Below are 20,585 nucleotides of genomic sequence, written 5' to 3'. Positions count from 1 at the left end.
ACCAACCAGGTACATATAGTTTGAGTACTATGGCTATAACTGTGTCTGAAATTTAAATTTAAGCACAATAATCGAGTGACCCAGTGCAAATCTGGCCTGTTTAAACTGGTTCTACAGCCTGCTCTGGAAAAGACAACATATGTCAACATGAGGAAGTGGAAGGCATCCTACATGCATGCCATCTGTGCAAGACGCTGCTTTGTTGTAGACCATCATACGTAAGAGTCTCACACTCATACATGTAAACAGATTCATTCACCCAATTCTGTATAACCAATATGATCAAACTTTCAGCCCTCGACATGCAAATCTGAAAATCTTCATAAGCATCTGCTCTGCTAAAGTGTCTATCGACAAGGAATGTTTCAAGTCCACCTTTCAAGCTTCTGTAGCTGACCTTTGACCTCTCAGTGGATGATAGGAAAGTGGACAGATCATTTTCTTACATGCAGCAATAAAGAATCATGCTAATTATTATCTTCATCTTATTAAGAACAACAATGAGGTTTCTCAGTGTCTTTAAGCATCGTGGACTGTATTCTCCATTTGCATACTCCTAAATGGGGTGTGTAAGTTCCCTCTGCTGTGTTCATTCACACTCTGCAGACTCTTCATATATGTTTGCCCCGAGCAGTCGTTGCACTCTGCTCGGTGTTGTGTTGTCAGTTCAAATCTCCTTATGACCCACTGCACCAATTTTCTGCTCTGCAAATATTAGATTGTCAGCTTATTTGAGGGCTTTGTCTTGTGCATACTGTAGTAGTGTTTTGTATTTGTATTTTTTAGTGTTACATTTTCAATTACAACATCAATATGTAAAGTATTAATGACAATAAAGACTACTAAATTACGCACGTTGGCTGACTGACTCATAATTCTGCAATGTGAAGGACTATTTCAGAGAGAGAGTTGAAAACATGCTGCCGGTTCAGTGATTCTGCTGAAATGAGATTATTGACAGCAAAATTAAAATCAGCTGAGTCACTGTAGCACTCACAGCTGATTTCCTACTGCCTTATTTCCCCTCTCTGTGAGACTTGAACAGCTCCACTGCAAGGAATGAAAACACACCTGTCAATGCAAGGGGTGGACTCAGAGGAGGACTAGGTGTGCTGTCACTTGTTGTAACCTGCCAAAAGGCCTCCTATACACACACGGAGAATCATTCAAGGAGAGGGTGGGCCTGAGGAGAGTCTCTTTAACTCTGAGCTGTAAGTGTTGTCAAAAAACAGACTGAGCAGCTATGACGTGGAGGAGCCCTCTGGCCCTGGTGAGGGATGTTCTGAGAGGTCAGAGGGTGCGGGAGAAGGACCTCCGCAACTTGGTGTCCAATCTGCCTTATGAGGGCCTGGAGAAGGGGAAGCAACCCAACTGCTTTTTTCCTGGAAATGCCATCAAGACCACCAAATACACCCTCCTCCTCTTCATCCCCATGAACCTCTTTGAGCAGTTTCACCGTCTGGCCAACATCTACTTTGTGGGTCTGGCTATTCTGAACTTTGTCCCCGTGGTGAATGCCTTCCAGCCCGAGATAGCTCTAATCCCCATCGGTGTCATCATGTCTCTGACGGCCTTGAAGGACGCCTGGGAGGACTTCAGGAGGTACCAGTCGGACAGGAAGCTCAACAACACGCCGTGCTTCATCTACAGCAGGTAACTGACTCAAAGACAATCATGTCCTGAATATAGATACAGTACGCTGTGCTGTGGCAAGTGGAAACACTCACGGTGCATTAACGGCACCTCCAGATCTGTGTTCATGATTCTTATCATCCAGCATGTTGATGTCTGTGAGAGTGTGTAGATCTGTGTGATTGTGTGCTATGTGTGTGTGTGTTTTACCTCCTCTGCATTTCAGCTCCCCGTGAGAATTTTTGACTTGTGTGGGAGATTATTCCTCTTTTGAAGAGCCTCACAACACTCTCTCATTTGATGAAATCCTCATCTGGGTGTTGCGTCAGCAAAGACAGTAAGGTTAACGGTTGTCTATTTTTGAATTACTGGTGAAAAATGAATTCACAAAGGAGGATAAACAATCCTTTCACTGCTGTGATTTGGAGTAGAGTGGGAGGAGGAGGAAGGGGGTGTGGATTTCCTCTGGATCTGATGTGAGACTGGATGCACCTCCAATGATGAATCCTCACAGATTCAACCCTCATCATTAACCAGCAGTTGCTTGCTTTCAGATTTCCCAAGAAGAGTCAGCAAGGATGTTGGGAAGTGTAGTCTCAGCTGGGGGGAAAGCCTGCATCATGTGTGTTTGTGTGTTTCTATTTGTGTGTATGTGGCGATAAGGTCCAGGTGGCTTAAGTGCAGACTCCAGACGCAGTATTTCGGACACTTCGGAGAACACTCCAGTCCCTCTGGGCCTGTTAGAGGACACTAGACGTCTCTGCCTCGCGCAATCAGATAAACAGCAGTTGAGTCATGGCGAACAGGCTCTCGTGGGTCTCTCATGGCTTGCTGGGTGGGGATGCTGAAGCTCCATTTTGGGCTTGTAAAGATTAGAACAGAATCGATTGGCTGGGATTTCTTTGAAGCATACAAATGTTTCCAAAAGAAGCTCAAGAATAAATTGTAGGCTTGCACACACTTTCCTCTTTTTCTCTATCTAGGTGAAGTTTATCCATCAGACCAGTTTCAACACATAACACACAAAGACTGATCTTAAATCTGCCACTCATCCTTGCAGTGTATGCGCTGGCCCACATGGAATGCAATCAGATGAGAGGGATTTACCTTTAATTCATCAGACCTTTACAGATGCACGCCTTTATTTCCCATCACCCTTCATTCGCATGTTGTTTTAGCATGACGTGTTTGAGCATGATGTGCCATATCGTCAGGATCATCCTATCCGTCTCATCTCTATTTCATACTCTTGTCAATCCACCTGTGCTCAAATGTACCGAACATGAAACACACCGGCTGTTAATCATGCTGATTGAATGCCAACTCGTGTTATTGTAATGTGTCTAGTTCTATTGTTGGCTCACTGCAGAGCGTTAAAACCAGTCACCACACCTCACTGGCTGTTCCAGGCTGTTGTTAAAGAGAGTTCATTTCATCTACATGTTGTATGAATGTGACTCACATCACACCAAACAGGTCATAAAGTGTCACTTTTTCCATGAAGATGAAGAAAATACTACAATTCACAAGAGCAACAAAATTCTCTTGTTATCACTTTAAAGATCAAAAGTGTGTTAAACTTAGTACAATCAGAAAATTACGATTTGATGGCAGAATTGGATGATTATACAGACAAAGACATTGTTTGGCATTGCATGTGAGATATTTAAGGCAAGAGTTTGACATTTTTGGATGTATACATATTCGCTTTCTGGCAGGAAGTTAGATGACAAGATTGACACCACTCTCATGTCTGTCTGTGAAATATGAAGCTACAGCCAGCAGTTAGCTTAGCTTAGCATAAAGACTAAAAACAAGGGGAAACAGCTAGCCTGGCTTTGTCAAATGGTAACAACAAGTTAAAGCTCACTAATAAAGATGTTTGTTTAATCCATGCAAAAACCGATGTGTAAAAAGAGACTCAAGCAAGTTTACTGGTCATGGGCAAGAAATAATCCAGCACTTAACCCCTGTAAAACATGTTGTTTTACAAATTGTTGTTTTTACACTTCCATTTTTTGTACGGATTAATATTCATTGATATTACATGCTAATTAGTGAACTTTAGAGGTGATCAACCTTCTCACATCATTCTCGGCAAGAAAGCAAATAAGCGCCCAAAATGACGAACTATTCTTTTAAAACAGTATAGGATCACATGACATACATTTTATAACCTTCTGATCGTGTGTGGGATGAAATGTGCTCCATGCATTGTGAGAAGACACAACACACTTTTGAGAAATGGACCTCCCATAACTGGAAACTGTAGGCTGAAAAGCTTTCCTGTCAGGAGAGAATATTTGCGCAACCTGCTAAGTATAATCTAAACCCAACATACTAAAAATACATAATCCCGCCCCCCCCCCCTTGTTATGTTTGGAGTGAGGTGTAGTGTTATGTGGCAGCCACCCTTTCAGGTCCTACATGCAGGGCTGCATACCTGCAGCGCTCTGTCACCGGTGGTTAGGCAGCTTGATGTGCAGGTTCAAATCACAAAGCATGAGGCTAAACATCTCCTCTAAAAGTCTCTTATTCTAAAACACACAAAACACATTTGGGCCGCTCTCCAAAAACAACAGCATTGATTTTTCATTTGGTTGTATTGTTTATTCCCTAACATAAGCAGCTGCTGTGATTTTTTATCCATAAAGAGTGAGTCAATATTTAATTTGATTGCATAGACAAAATACACCCACTATGCCAATATTGCAGTTAAAAACTGGGACAAAAATCAATATAAAAACCACCCAGGGACTTGTATCCCTTTTAAAAAATAATATGTAATGACTGTTGGCATCTGACATGGCTGATTTCAGGAAAGAGAAACAGTTTATGGAGAGGCGTTGGAAGGATGTGAGAGTGGGAGATTTTGTGAAGGTGGTTTGCAACGAGATCGTCCCTGCTGACCTGCTACTCCTGCACACATCAGACCCCAATGGTGTGTGTCTCATAGAGACATCCAACCTGGACGGAGAGACCAACCTGAAGCAGAGGAGGGTGATGTCTGGCGTCTGCATCTCTGTGAGGAATACCTACAGTACTTCTGGGCTTAATTTCTCTCCTGTCTTTCTACTTTCTTCACAGTCTTCTGAACCTCTGTGCTGCCTCACCTTTCTCCTCCTCTTTGTGATTGACAACTGTGACATCTCCTGATATTACTTACTGGATGTCTACTGTAACTATAATATGTAATTATAATGACAAAGTCAGTAATGACAGACAGAAAACACTTGTTGGACTACATACCCACCGTTGTCTTTCCTGCGTGTAATAATCATTCTGTCAGTCTGGATGTGCAGGTTAAGTTTCATTTAAAAAGTTTCCTTTCATAATGTAGTGACTTCACTTCCCAGGATCCTGAATTTGAACCTGAAAGCCTCAACAGTGTCGTGGTGTGTGAAAAGCCCAACAACAATCTGAATCATTTCAAATGTTATGTGTGAGTATCAAATACACAGATCACATGGATTCCCCAAACAGTTCCTTTGAGCCTTTCAGAGCAGCCGAGCAAAACTAATTCCAACCCACTCGCTGCACTTTCTGATGCCACCAGAGGCATTATTGGGGCTGTAATAGACTATAATCGATTTCCTCAGGAACCACATCTCTTACAGCTGGTCTATCCATGCTGTCCAACTAGCTCCTTAAAGCAGGAGAATTGCTAATGGGGAATATACAGTATAAGCAGTAATGAATATCTAACAAGATCTGACAGTACAAAGGAGGTTTCTCACTTTCTCCTGCCGCAGAGAGAAACCTGATAAGGAGAAGCTGGGTGCTGGAATTGAGAGTCTGCTGCTGCGAGGCTGCACAGTGAGAAACACGGACCACGCTGTTGGCTTTGTGGTATATGCAGGTATATTCTCCATTTTCTCAGCTGTTTCATTGCTTTGACCTTGAGCCTTTACTGTTGTCCAGGGTCATAGCCAGGACTTTAGAAATACATAGGACATGAGTCCAATTTTCCCAAGCACAGCCCCACCTACCTAAGAATATTGTTGACTCACTAACAACCAAACTCTCTAAGAATTGTAATGTACTTTTGCATATTTAGTCAAGTAATTGTTCAGTTATATTTTCTGTACATTTTGTCTCCCTACATTATAATCTGCTGCCAGGAATGTAATTTTGTTAAGCACTAAATTCCTTTAATTTTAATGTGATTTTTTTTTGCTGTAACTGTCCAATTCTGTCAAACAAGGTTAAGAGTCTACAGCCATGCTAGCAGCTCTGAGAGGCTTTAGGCACAGTGGTGTTTTGAGCTAAATGCTAATATCAGCATGCTAACATGCGTACAATGACAGCTAACATGCTGATGTTTAGCAGGTATAATGTTCACCATGTTCACCATCATAGTTTAGCGTGTTAACATTCTAATTAGCACTAAACACAAAGTACAACTGAGGCTGATGGGAATGTCATTAGTTTTCAAGTATTTGGTCATAAATCAAAGTATTGGACAACTTACAATTTTGACCTGATAATGGCGCTATATGAACAGTTAAGGGATCACCAAAATTAGAAGGATTCATCCTCTGGGGACCATGAATATCTATACTAAATTTCATGGCAATAAGACTGAGATATTTCTGTCCAAATACCAAAGTGGTGGACCATCCAAACGTCCGACAGACAATGCCTAGATCCACGCCACAAGCATGGTTAAAAACATCAGAATCAGTTTTAAAAACATGTGCATAATGTATGATATCAAAAATGTAAACTCCTCTTAATGTCATAATAAACCACCAAATTTCCAGAAATATTACAGAGGACATGACCTCAGTGTCCTCAATGGCCCTGTTTTTGTCCTTGCATTAACTGACCCAGAATAAGCACATGATTTAAGATATTATAATCCATTCCCTTGTTGGTAACTGAATCAACACCTTCTGATCCCACCTTTAAGGCCATGAAACTAAGTCCATGCTTAACAACAGCAGGCCAAGATGCAAGCGCAGCAAACTAGAGCGGAATCTGAACATAGACGTCATCTTCTGCTTCATTCTCCTCTTCGCCATGTGTCTCGTCGGAGCACTAGGTCAGTGATGAATTACATAACTTTACAAATCACTACATGGACCAGTCACTGATTAATGCTTTTACATTTATGAGGGGATGTCTAATTTCCAATAAAAACTCAATCACTTTGGCTACGGGCCCAAACTCATACCAGGAGAAGAGGGAGGAGAAAGGGGAAGGTGTGGTGCCAAAAATAGCTTTCCTCCCTGCACAACAGTCGGTGTGATTAATCCCCCTGTCCTCACACATGCAGGTCACTTCTTATGGCTGCAGGCGCTGCCCGGTGTGCCCCCTTTCCTGGTTCCCGACAGCAACGGTCACCTGGACAGTGCCAGTCTGTCTGGCTTCTACATGTTCTTCACCATGATCATCCTGCTGCAGGTGGAGGAGGTTGACTGTATGAAAGAGAGGATTTAGTGTGTTTATTATTAATTTCTTAAAATCATCAAACTCTTGCCTCGTCTCCTCTTCTTTCTCCTCCAATATCCTCTCTTTCCACCGTCTCTTGTCCACTTTCCTGTCATCATTTTTCCATCACTCTTCCTATCACTTGTCATACCATCATCTCCTTTTCTTTCTTTTCTCTGATCACTTCTTTCTCACTCTCTCCTGTCTCTCTTCTTTTCTTTCCATTCCTCTCCTCTCCTCTCCTCTCTTCTTCTCTCCTCCGCAGGTCCTGATTCCTATCTCCCTCTACGTGTCCATTGAGTTGGTGAAGATTTGTCAGATCTTCTTCATCACTAATGACGTCGACCTGTACGATGAGGAGACAGACAGCCGCATGCAGTGTAAGGCCCTGAACATCACAGAGGACCTGGGACAGATTGAATATATCTTCTCAGACAAGACTGGCACCCTCACTGAGAACAAGATGGTGTTTTGCAGATGCTCCATCATGGGCACCGAGTACCCACACAAAGAGAATGGTAATCCTTCACATTGAGACATTTTATGTAACCGAAATGAGCTGTTGCAGCACCTTTCACTGCTTTTCATAGTAGGCCCCTATGTATTTTTAGCCAGCTTCATTACCAATTTTACTTTTTGTCGCACTAGCAGCAAAAGTCTCTGAATAGTTGTCTCATCTATCCACCAGTTTTTTTTTGCAGTGTTCCAGTCTCACCTGGCTGTAGACTAAGTCAAACATGCATAATATGTTTTTGTTTGTTTTGAGCTGTTTATTACCTGTTCAGTTGGAATGCACTTCCTGGTTGGCTTTACATGTGAAACTTATTTTATTAATTTATGCTGTGTCATGATTAGAGATACATGATATTAAATAATGTTGATCTGCATTTGTGACTCTGTCTTGCACATGTAAATGCAGAGATGCTAGATTATTTTCTATATTTAAAATATACAATTTGATCAGACAGAATACGATATAAAAGAGTGGAGAAAAGGTACAAAGTAGATACTTATGAGACTATTATCTATATATTTTATTACCCTTTTCACCTAGATATTGTTTTCCATTTTTTGCTTCAATATTTGTGCTGACTAGCATCTGATTTGCTATACAGTCTAATTGTATTTCTGATCTATTTACCTTGGAGTTGCATTCCGTCTTATATAATTTTTCCCAAGGTTCATTTATTTTGGCTCATTGGAGGGTTTTGGGGGGAGTCTGTCCTTCCATCTGGGTGAGGCTAATCCAGGTCTTTAAAGTCCTTTGACACTGCAGTTGTTGTTAAGGGCTCCACATTTGAACCTGACATATATACAGTAATATACAGTACATACTGTATGTATCAACATGGTTTTTGGGATTTGCAGCCATCCGCCTAGCTGTCCTTGAAGAACCAGAGTTAGGGGAGGAGGTCATCTTCAACCAGCAACCACAACCCCTAAAAACTGGATGGTGCCTGGATACTGAGGAGACCAACCCTGAGCACAAACAACATCGCCATGGCAGCCGACACAAGAGCAAGGTCACAGGAAATGCACAGAGAGATGTGGCCTTCAGCAGTCCGCTGGTAAGATGATTGCTCAGTTGGGAAGAAAAGGCAGATATTTAATTCAGAGTGGGTGGAGTTATAGGTTTTGCCTGGCTTGATACTATAATGCAGTCAGCACAGGGTCACAGGAAGCCACCATGGGGAAATGGTCGTCAGCATTTCACTTGTTGCTCATGCAGGAGGTGAAGTCAGGTAGTAACTCTAGGCCACCTGGAGGGACCCACAAATTAGACTAATTCTTCATGATTAACAAGTGTCCTTGCCGTCATCATCATGAATGAGAAGCATAAATAAATTACAGATCAAACATGACAGTGCATTTCTATAGTGTGAACTGGACTACTACAATCAAACCCAATGTAGGGAAATGGGACGGCGTCTGAGATGCCGTGTCTTACCACTCTGTATTAATGTAAAGGGAAATTAATTAAAATTTCCTTATTGAGTTTATGATGATGTCTTTACCGGTGTACACCACAAAAGCATTATTAATAATGCATTTATCAGTATGGAAATGTAAACTGGCTGACAAGATTATTGGGATAAAAATAATAGTAATAATTTGGTGGATTCAGTTCTGGTCATTATTGTATGAGTATAATTAATCTAGTACTGATTTTACCGGAGCAGCTCCAAGCTGAAGTATTTTTTCTGCTTCTTTTCATTATATTTACTGTCTAATTTGGTAATTAGAATCTATACAAATATGCATAGAGTCATGTATGTTTCTAAGATCTAGAAACTTGAACTTTTAACCTATGACCAGTTTCAAAAAAGGAAGTTTCTTTCTTAAATATGTTCCATGTCTAAATACATACTCAAAAGACCTCAAACTGACATTTGTTTACCCAAATCTCACCCATCCTTGTGTCAAAAGGCCTCATGGTCTCAATCCCCGCTGCAGATGGCAGAGCTGCTATGGTTGCAGTGATGAGCATATCCATTTTGGCTCAAAGTTGTCCCTGTGTCTGTGAGGGGACATATGGTCGTGCTGGGCACCATTTGGCATAGACCACGGATGTCACATAAACTGTAAACGTGCACTATAGATTAGTCATCATTGTCTTGATATACAGTACAGTAGCTCTGTGTCTATTTTGGTCCACAGGGCAAAGAGCAGAGGCCTGGAGATACAGGCTGAGACAGAAAAAGTCTTGTGTTTATTCCAGCTAGGGAGCACAGAGCCCATCTTTGGTTTTCCTCATGCTGTGTCTCTAACATGGCAGAATGTTTGTATGAATGGAAACTTCCTCCCTCCCTTCTGTCCTTCCTGTAATTGTGTACATGGGCAAACACAACTGGATGAAAAGATAAAAACTTTTTCCAATCCTGTCATGTCAAATGAGTGAAAGCTGAGTGTAAGCAAGAAACAGTTTATCAACATGAGCTTTTAATTAAAAAACTGATTAACTTTTACTCCAACAGGAAACTGAGGTGATTCCAGACAGGAAGCTGCTTCAGCAGATTAGCAGGGCAGAGAGCAGCAGCAGCGGCAGCAGCCAGAAGATAGATCCCTACCTGGACTTTTTTCTGGCTCTCGCCATTTGCAACACAGTGGTGGTTTCCATGGCAACAGCTCGGAGACAGAGGGTGAGCGCTCCCTTTACTGCGACTGTGGATGGGAAGTAGAGATGGACGGCACAGTAGGAGAGGAAAGATGGACGAAGGATTTGTTCTCTTGAAACTCCCAGTATGAAAACAATGTCAAACTTTTCAGCTAGAAAACATTGTAGAGAATCTATTAATTGTCTTATTCATTATTTTAAGATTTCTATAGATCCATTAACCCGGTGTCCAGCTATTTGGCTGCAGTACTGCAGCGAAATATCCATAATTTAATCAGTAACACACACAACAATAAAGCTTAAATTCTTATTATTAACCTCAAAGATTGTGTTTCATTTTGAAAGTTTTCTTAAATTGTTTAGCTTTAAGTTTCTGCTCTTTCATCAATGGTCAGTAGCCTTCTTTCATCTTTAAAGCCCCAGTTGTAAAGATTGTGAGTCCTCACTAAATTAACCACATAGTAAAGGGAGATTTGCAGGGGCAATCAGGGTTGCCTTTATTAATTTTAGTACTCGCTGCTCTCGACTGTGCTGTTCTGAGGTCTGGCAGATGGGAGAAATATGTGGGTTTTCCCTTGAGTTTGTAATTAAAGGTAAAAGCACAAAAAGAAACAGAGTGGAAATGGATGCCAAGATTTGAAGAGTGGTTTTGTGTTATCACCATATGGGTGTTTGGACAAAATGTTGATACAGAAGTGCTATGTGACAAACAAAGCAAAGTTTTCTTTGCTTCATTTTTTTCAGGTGAGCAGGTTTTCACGCTCCTCTCAGACAAATAACCCACTGGATGCTTTGAACAACCTGGTGAAAAGGTCTGGCTCTCTTCGCCATATTTTCACCTCCTGGCAGCGCAAGCCCAAGAGAAATCGCACCATCTCAGAGGACTCAGTTATGGAGGAGGACCATTTTAACCTCCCTGTAAATATGGAGAGGTCTGGAGACATCAATGGGCTCCAAACATGTTCGCTCCACACTCCATCTCAGTGCGACAGTCCTGAAACAAACTCAGCTAATCTCAGCTATGAGGCAGAGAGTCCAGATGAGGCAGCCCTGGTGTACGCAGCCAAGGCATATGGCTTCACTCTGCTGGCCCGCACCTCTGACAGCGTGACGGTGAGGCTCCCGTCTGGGGAGGACCTGGTGTTTGAGGTGCTGGACACCTTGACCTTTGACTCCATCAGGAAGAGAATGTCTGTTTTGGTGCGACACCCAATCACCAAAGAATATGTGCTGTACACTAAAGGTGCAGACTACACCATCATGGAGCTACTTGGTACACCGTACGCAGGTATGTGCAAGTGAAAGTACAAATACACACATTTATTACATTATTTATATGTATTAGTCAATACTGAGATACCCTGGGTCATTTCATAATTCAAAATTAAACATATCTGAAAAATATCTATCTATCTATATAAATATAGCTGTGTCATATTATTTTCAGAACATCTTAGCAGGAATCAGAGGAATATAGCAGCAGCTACTCAGTATCATCTCAACTGCTATGCTAAAGACGGGCTGCGCACACTTTGCTTTACAAAGAAGGTGCATAATCAGATATATTGATATTTACCAGCATCATTTTCTTCTGCTAGAGGAGCTCTGTTTCATCTTTTTCCTGCGTGCGCTGCAGGTTGTGAGTGACAAGATGTATGAAAGCTGGTCAGTGAACAGACAGAGAGCTCTGGCTGCTATAGACAACAGAGAGGAGCTTGTTATGGACACTGCTGTGCAGCTAGAGACAAACCTCTCCCTGTTAGGTAACATACATCAGCCCAACACACATCATTCATAATAAATACTTGAAAAGCATACTTTATATCTGTGTGATAAGCTCTGTGTGTGAATCATGCCTGACTTTGCGTATATGTCCTCCCGCAGGGGCGACAGGCATTGAGGACCGTCTGCAGGAGAGTGTCCCAGACACTATCGTGGCACTGCGGATGGCAGGGATCCAGGTGTGGGTGCTGACTGGTGACAAGCCGGAGACAGCTGTCAACATCGGCTATGCCTGCAGGCTACTGGAAGAGGAAGACCTTGTGATTAACATGAGCTGCAAAAACAAGGTGAGGAGGCCGCTTTCTGCCTCACTGAAGGTTGACTGTTTGACTCAGAGCTGCTTTTCTTTACTGCTTATGTGAAATGATAAAACGTGATACATCTTGTTTGGTACAATTTGTTTTAGTAAATCAAAAATGAAATGAAAATGTTGATGTATTTAAGCAACATTTTGGAGAGTTAGATGAGAAGATTGATACCACATGTCTGTAGTGGTAAATATGGAGCCAGCAGCCAGTTAGCTTACTGTAGCTTAGCATGAAAACTGGAAACAAGGGGAAACAGCTAAACTGGCTTTGTCCACAGTTAACAAAATCTGCCTACCAGCTGTTACCAGGCAACAAGCAGAGAATCCAGGAAGTTACCAGTCCAAGAAATAGTCAGCCACAAAACCCCTGTAAAATGGCTAATTGACATTTTTACTCGTTTTTGTTCAGATTTGTTACCTTTGGACAGAGCTTGGCTAACTGTTTCCCGTCTTTATGCTAAGCTAAGCTTATCTACTGCTGGCGGTATCTTCATATTTACTGTACAAACGTGAGAGTGGTATCGATCTTCTCATCTAACACTTGTTAAACAATTCCTTTAATCTTGTATCTCTTGGTGATTTTTTAGTATATTGTCTGTTACAGAATAAGTCTGAAAGTCTGAAACATCGGATTTAATTTAAGGGTAGTTGTGCTGACTTAAACTAGTTCATCTTACATCCAGAGATCTTACCAGACCTGTCAATTAGTTGTGTTAAAATAAAGTAAAATATCGTCTACATAAAGAGATATAAAATGTGTTATGTAGGGTGATTATCTTCTTATCAAGAAAGGACAACCCTGACAAGGAGTATTATCATCATATCAGATTTAATAGGGCTGTCACTAATAAAATATTACTTCCATACTTAAATTACAGGTCCATATATTTATTGTTTTTAAAAACAATACAAAATATTAAATGATTTACCTCTCACAAATACAGTATATGCCTGAATGTTTGCACTACTCAGTAGGAGTTTTCAAAGGAATTAATCAAAAAGTAAAAATAGTAAAGACCTGGAGCATTAGAAGCTAACAAGCACCACAACGTTCTGTTGAACATTGGCCTTTTTAAACAGATTAAGGCAAGAAGTAATTTATATTTCACCTATTGCATACAGCTTGTTTCAGAGGGCAGCATTGACTTTTTTTGATGGTCACTCAGGACAAGTCATGTGTTTTCCAAGCAGTAAGTTCAGGAGGTTTTAGCTATGAGCTTGTCTCCCTCCAATTTAAAATGGCCAAACCTTTTTGACCACTTCTACATTTTAACTAAAGGTCAAACCCTCACATTTTCATCTGAGAAGGATAAGGTGTCAGGTGTAGGTCCTGCTTCTCTGAGGTCATTAAAGATCTGGTAGCACAGGAATGAGCCCTTCATAACAACCTGACCATGTCTAATCATCCCTGGCCTCAAATAGACTGAAATTACCTGTCGGCTCTAACTGATACGTTAGGAGCTTTCTGGAACAAAGGGCCTGCCGCGCTCCTCTCAGATGGGACTAGTCATTGATGATGAATGGAGTGAGATACCCCCAATACAATATCTACTGCTTTCATATCTAATTACAAGTCTAATATTCAACCCTCAGAGGAAATACCCCCTTGCTCCCTGTCCAGACTGGAGGCATTTTGGTAATGAACTATTTTTGCCACCGTAACTCGATGTCCACCTGAGGGATGCATTCCCACAGTCATCAGCCTACCACACCTAATGAAATTTAGCCAGGATTAGATAGATGGTATAAAAACAGGATGTGACCCACATTTTTTTCATCATGCCGATTTTCCTTTTGGCTAAGAGGCTGGAGTTATTTACACACAACAATGAGTCTGATGGGACTAGAGCCTCGTAATTGCTTATAGTCAGACATCATGAACATGACTCAACAGTAGAGTAATGTTATGTTTCTTTTACCAGCACATAGCATAATCTGTACTCTGCTGCACAGAGGAATAGCCTTTAATGTTGTACCTTATTATGTTACGCATTTTGCCTTTTTGGGGGGGGCTTATAAGAGATGTCACATCCAAGTTGCAGTTCAGTCTAATTAAATCAAACTTTGTAATAGGGCTGCAATAAACAATTATTTCCATTACAGATTAATTTGATAATTGTTTGAATAATCGATTAATTGTCTATAAAATATCAGAAACTGGTGAAAAAAAATAAAAGCCCATCTCATGTTTCCCAAAGCCAACGATGACATCTTCAAATGCTTTATTTTGTCTGACCAACCATCCAGAACTCAGTTATTTAGTTTACTAAAGAAAAGCAGAAAGTCTACACATTTGAGAAACTGGAAGTAGCATATTAAAAATGACTTAAAGGATCAATTGACTATCAAAATGTTTGCAGATTAATTCTCTGATTTTCTAATAATTAACAAATTGTTTCATCTCTAGTTTGGAAAGCTTCATAAAAAGTAATAACAACAGTGTGATCAGCAAAAATAAGCAGATGTTATTTTCCAGCTCACGTGCATGTCCATCTTGGACTGTACACTGGAAGAGGTGAGGAGGTACAGTGCAGATCCTCGTAATGTGGATACAACCCAAGACATCTCCCTGGTGATTGACGGACTCACCCTGACCATGGCCCTGTCATCGGACCTGCAGGATCGCTTCGTGGACCTGGCTAAGCGCTGCCGCTCTGTGCTCTGCTGTAGAGTCACACCCTTACAGAAGAGCAGAGTGGTGAAGGTGGTCAGAGAGAAACTCAAGGTCATGACCCTTGCTGTGGGTAAGAAACTTTTGTTGAGCCATTCACCTTGTTACAAATGCATTAATCTGGGACTTTTAATCTGAGTTCTATGCAAAACACTATCAAAAGAAAGAAGTTGTATAAATGCAGTAAACTATAAAAACAGTATAAAATTGAAGGTACAAAGAAATCAGGTGTTTTTTCAAGTCTTTGTTTGAGCACACAAATTGTTACTTAGATATCACTTCAAGATTATAGAGGGCCCCTGAGAAGCCATGGTGAGTGTTTCCATTTTTCCATACCAATTTTTAACAAAAAAATCAATAAATTGATTACCATTGTGGGTGTTTGAAGATATTTTAGGCTTTTTTCACAGTAGACATTTTGATGTCACAGTAGGAAAAGCACAGGTGTAAATAATCAAATGAATGATGGCTGAATTCCATTTAGTTACTTCAGTTTCAGGGTCCTGGTATTGTGCATGCTAGCTCACTGTCACACTGTCATGGCTTACTGGGACACTTGAATAGAGCCATCGTTAATGTTATTAGTAACACCTGTGATGTACTATGACGAGTCAAAATGTCTGCTGTGAAAACGGCAGAATGAGAAGGAAGGCAAAAATAGCATTTTATGGGAAAGAAATGGTTTTGTGAGAGAATGCAAAAAGTGTTGCAAGCTAACAGAAAGGTAATTTCTGTCAGCTTGGAAATCATTCCTTTATGTTTTGCAGGTTCTTTCAGGTTTTATAAGGTTCTTGATCCTGTCCGTTTTCTGAGTCACTGGTTAGTGGGGCCTTTCTGTGTGGAGCTTGCATGTGCCTGTGTGGGTTTTATGGGTTTTATGGTTTCCTCCCACAATCCAAAGAATGTCAAATGGCTGCAGCCCCTGTGACCCTCTGAATGATAAGCGAGTACGGTACAGCTAATGGATGGATGGTCCTGCTGAGACACCTAGTTCCTTCACAAGGACTTTTGGACAGAAATGTGAGGATGTATGGTGTTATCTCATGATGACATTAGAGTTAATTCAGGTCTTGAGAAATTGAAAAAAGCAATGTTTATTATATGTAGAATATGTTTGAAAATGTAAGCAAAATATCAAAAACACAGGTTGTTTTGCATAAAAGTCACATTAAAGTCCTAAATAAATGCATTTTGACATGATGAATGTATTCAGACCCACAAAGTCAGTAGGTTTTAATACATTTTCAACTGTAACTGTTGTTAAACTGATATTAACTCTGTTGCTTCAGGTGATGGTGCAAATGATGTCAACATGATCCAAGCAGCTGATATCGGCATTGGGATATCCGGTCAGGAGGGCATGCAGGTCTGAACTGAGGTCTCTGGCTTCGGAAATGTTGTTGTTTCCTCTGCTACTCTCACCATCCAAAAACCTCTTTGTCATCTGCAGGCGGTCATGGCAAGTGATTTCGCTATATCTCGCTTCAAACACCTGAAAAAACTTCTCCTGGTTCATGGACGCTGGTGCTACACTCGACTGGCCAACATGATCATTTACTTCTTCTATAAGAATGTGGTGAGTCTTGTATTAACATTAGAGCGCTCTGCTGTCTGAATTGACATATTGCCTGGATTTCTCATCTAATCATCTACAGTTTAATGTGTTTCCCAGGCCTATGTGAACCTGCTGTTCTGGTATCAGTTCTTCTGCGGCTTCTCTGGCACTGCCATGATCGACTACTGGCTGCTGATTTTCTTCAACCTTTTCTTCACCTCTGTTCCGCCCATCATGTTTGGGATAATGGACAAAGACGTTTCTGCAGAGATGTTGCTGGGTGTTCCTGAACTGTACAGGACTGGACAGGGTGCAGGGGTCAGTGACACTCCCAAACAATACTGCAACTCTTTATTCTGAGAGGAAGAAATTTAATCAGTAGCTACATGTTCATAGAATTGGGTCTTGAGCAAAATGCACAAAATACTTTGATTAGTTTATGTATTTTTTATGTATTTAAACTTGTGTGTGTTTGTTTAGGAATACAACTTTTCAACATTCTGGGTTTCCATGCTCGATGCCTTCTATCAGAGTCTGGTGTGCTTCTTTATTCCATACTTGGTAAGGGAAGCGTTTGAATTCTTCGTCTGTGATTACACATCGTGCAAAGTTGCGTCTGTCATGGTGCATCCTCTGAGTTACCAGTTGTTTTACTGGTTTTTCTGCTTTCTGCCTAAAAGCATGTGTTTTCTCCCCTCAGGCTTACCAGGATTCAGACATTGATGTTTTTTCCTTCGGAATGCCTTTGAACACAATTTCTTTATTTACCATCCTGCTGCATCTGTCAATAGAGATCAAAGCCTGGGTGAGTGCTGAACTGATGGATATCTATTTCTAGATATAATCACGGTATACTTCCAGTGAGCCAAAACTCTTATCATTAAATTGTTTCAGTCAGTATGCATTTGAAACTAATGTACCAAATGATTATTAGTATACCGTAGCTAGTATCTAGAAACTGGTAATGTAACATGTATGTTTAACATGATTTACATTAATCCACGGTGTTTTTAAATGATGCAATATAACAACAGAGAATTACCAGACAATTTTGATTAATGGGGTTGTTATCATTACACCTAATTGCTGTTTTATGCATCTGTCTTGCAGACGGTGATTCACTGGGTAATCATGCTGGGCAGTGTGGCGCTGTACTTCGTTGTGACACTTGCCTACAGCGGCAGCTGCGTCACCTGTAACCCTCCATCCAACCCGTACTGGATCCTCCAGAGCCAGATGGCCGACCCCATGTTCTACCTTATCTGCATCATCACTACTGTGGTGGCTCTGCTGCCCAGGTAACATCAGTGTTATCCTCCCTGTGTCTGTCACCAGAGGGGGGATAGTAATTTAATGTGCCCTTGTCTTTGTTACAGAGTAGCTTTTTTTGTACTTGTACTTATTTGAATACTTTCTGACATCTGTAATTCTACTGAAAGGAATTTTCTTGATGAATCTTTTTATTGTAAATTTTCCATCAGATTTACATGCCTCGCTCTACCGCATATCTTTGAAGAGCATATGAGTAGCAGATTGTGGCCTTCCCTCCCATTTTACTCATTTCCCCCTACTTTTATCTCCTGTTATATGTACAATTAAATTCTTTTTTTAAAGAAAAAAGGGGGAAAATGTCAACATGTTTCACATTGACATCCACAGAAACTAAAACAAGAAACAAATTAATTAATTTAATAAATTTGAGGATACTTATATATATCTAGGGCTGCAACTAACTATTATTTTTCTTAATCAATTTGTTATTTTGTCTTTGAAATATCAGGAAATAACAACAAAATGGCCATCACAGTTTCCTAGAGCCCAAGATAACATCTTCGAATGTCCTGTTTTGTCCGACCAACTGTCCAAAACCCAAAGACATTCAATTAACTGCGATACAAAACAAAGAAAATAAATCTGAGGGGTCCCAATTTGATTAGAGGAATAAGAAACAGCAAAATTTGTTTGACAAAATTTTTATTTATTTATTTATTTGACTTTTATGTAATTTTAGTTTTTGTTCTTGTGAAATGTTGGATGCTTTCACCCCTTTAAGCCTCTAAAAACCCCACAAATTAAAAAAATGCTACTTTATATTTCTACTTCACCACATCTAATATTGTACTTTTTGTTCACTACTTTTATCAGATAACTTTAGTTACTTTGTAGATTCAGATTAATAATACAAAATATAATCAACAAATAAATTATGATTATATTAAATGTATTATTGTAGGTTAAGAAAAGATAAGACTTTATTGATCCTTGGGGGAAATTCTCAAGCTACCCAGCATAAAGTCATTGAAATTAGTCCCACCTTTACCAACTGCAAAATTAAAGTGATGTAAACATCAATAATTATGATCCAATAATATCATATATATTATTCTGAAATGGAATATTCTGTATAAGTACTTTTATATTTGGTATTTTAAGTATATTTTAATGCTAATACTTTTGTATTGTATAGAACCTATGATGAGGGACCACAAACTAACATTGCTCATTTTTAGGGGTCACAAGTCAAAGAGGTCAGAAACCACTATTCTAGTCCTGCCTCCACCCCTGTTTAAACCCAATCAACCTCATAATTATATTATTTATGTAGTATTATTTTTAGAGTATGTATTTGACTTGCACAGATCATTAACTGCTATGTAATTGTTAGATTGTTATGGTACATAGACAGTATAGGCTGATTTGTAATTTAATAATGTTAATTGTGAAGTTCAGGAACAACTGCACCACAGCTCGGTCTTCCTCCTGGTTGCTGATGCGTCTGAAAGTGCTGATATTTAGAGGGAATGCTCTGATTTACATCAAAGGGCCGCATATTTTTCACTGGCCTACTTTCTCACCACCACACTCTCTCCCTCAGGTACATGTTTCACGTGCTGAGGAACTCTATCGCCCCCTCCCCGCTTATGCAAGCCAGGCATCTGGACCGGCTGGACCCCCCCACAAGGGACCAGTGGATCAAGGAGTGGAGGAGCTTCAGGGTCAGAGGGCAGGTCAAACGCTCCAGGCTGTCTACACCACCCTCTCCCACCCTGGAGACCCCTGCGGACATTTATCCCCAAGCTCCCAATGCCTCTGATATAATGGGGGATGAATTCACACTGAATGGGATCACTGAAAACTACACACATGAGAAACATTCGTTGGCAACTTGAAGGAATAAGATGATTATTTATTCAGAAAACTGTTAATATTCTAAACTCATGAGACACTCATGAGTGGATATATCCCGGTATAGAGTTATGTTTCATTTTTAATTTTTGAGGGAGGGTGCTTACATAAATGCAATCAGGGAGAAATACTCTTCCTCTCTGACTTGTGACAAATCATCGATTGGGGTGATGAGTTAATTTTGTAACAAAAAGCATGTAGGGCACTCTCCTCCTTACTCTCCTCATTACAAGCTGCCATAGTGAACACATAAGCCTGTTACTTTCCTGATGGGTTTTCAGAGCACACTGGTAACCCAATTAGTCATGCCACCCACCCCTCCAAAATGTGGCACTTTTCCAGAACAAAATGCTTAGCTGGTTTAATATATTCCTCTCACCTAGATACCCTAAACAGTCACAATGCATCCTGTCAGGCAAACACGTGTGGTTTAAAGAATTTCCATTCAATTTGCCTGTATAAATATATATATATATATATATATATATATATATATATATATATATATATATATTATAGGCTGGGCCTTTGACTAGTTTTGTGTATATCTGTAAAATTAGCTGTGGAAATGTGTGTGTGTGTGTCAAGCTTCATCTTATTTCAGAAGCATCATCCAGATCAAACAAGCAAAAAGGTAAATTCAGAAGAATCAGAAGAAAAGGCTTCTTAACTACAAAGTGTGATGCTTTTTCATGGAAATGAAGTGTGCACAAGCTGAATCCACTTGTAAAAAGGGCTGAGTTATCATTGGCATACTTCACTCTACAGTAGCAGCTCTGCTTACATAAGGTCCCACTGCCTCCATTTAGATCATTGCTGCTCCCTAGTGCTGAAAATGAAGAGCTGCAGAAAGGTCAAAGGGGACAAAGTCAGAAAAACAGGCATTAAAACAGCCAAGATGAGG

At 40.3% G+C, this 20,585-nt stretch overlaps 1 protein-coding gene across 1 annotated transcript; it reads left to right on the top strand.

Annotated features, from left to right (window-relative positions):
- The first annotated feature begins 1,087 nt into the window (after positions 1 to 1,087).
- atp10b (ATPase phospholipid transporting 10B) lies at positions 1,088 to 20,400 on the top strand. The gene is made up of 21 exons (XM_044204647.1): positions 1,088 to 1,653; positions 4,452 to 4,656; positions 4,989 to 5,074; positions 5,385 to 5,491; positions 6,545 to 6,676; positions 6,911 to 7,038; positions 7,331 to 7,583; positions 8,434 to 8,633; positions 10,041 to 10,205; positions 10,925 to 11,468; positions 11,628 to 11,728; positions 11,817 to 11,943; positions 12,065 to 12,249; positions 14,746 to 15,013; positions 16,230 to 16,306; positions 16,391 to 16,516; positions 16,613 to 16,813; positions 16,976 to 17,056; positions 17,196 to 17,300; positions 17,606 to 17,793; positions 19,371 to 20,400. Exons 1-21 carry the CDS (start codon positions 1,244 to 1,246, stop codon positions 19,663 to 19,665), a joined length of 3,984 nt encoding a protein of 1,327 aa, XP_044060582.1. The 5' UTR covers positions 1,088 to 1,243; the 3' UTR covers positions 19,666 to 20,400.
- Positions 20,401 to 20,585: the final 185 nt, after the last annotated feature.

Source organism: Siniperca chuatsi, linkage group LG8 (genome assembly GCF_020085105.1).
Source record: "Siniperca chuatsi isolate FFG_IHB_CAS linkage group LG8, ASM2008510v1, whole genome shotgun sequence".
In the NCBI taxonomy this organism is placed as follows: Eukaryota; Metazoa; Chordata; class Actinopteri; order Centrarchiformes; family Sinipercidae; genus Siniperca; species Siniperca chuatsi.
This window is presented reverse-complemented; position numbering and strand designations above follow the sequence as displayed.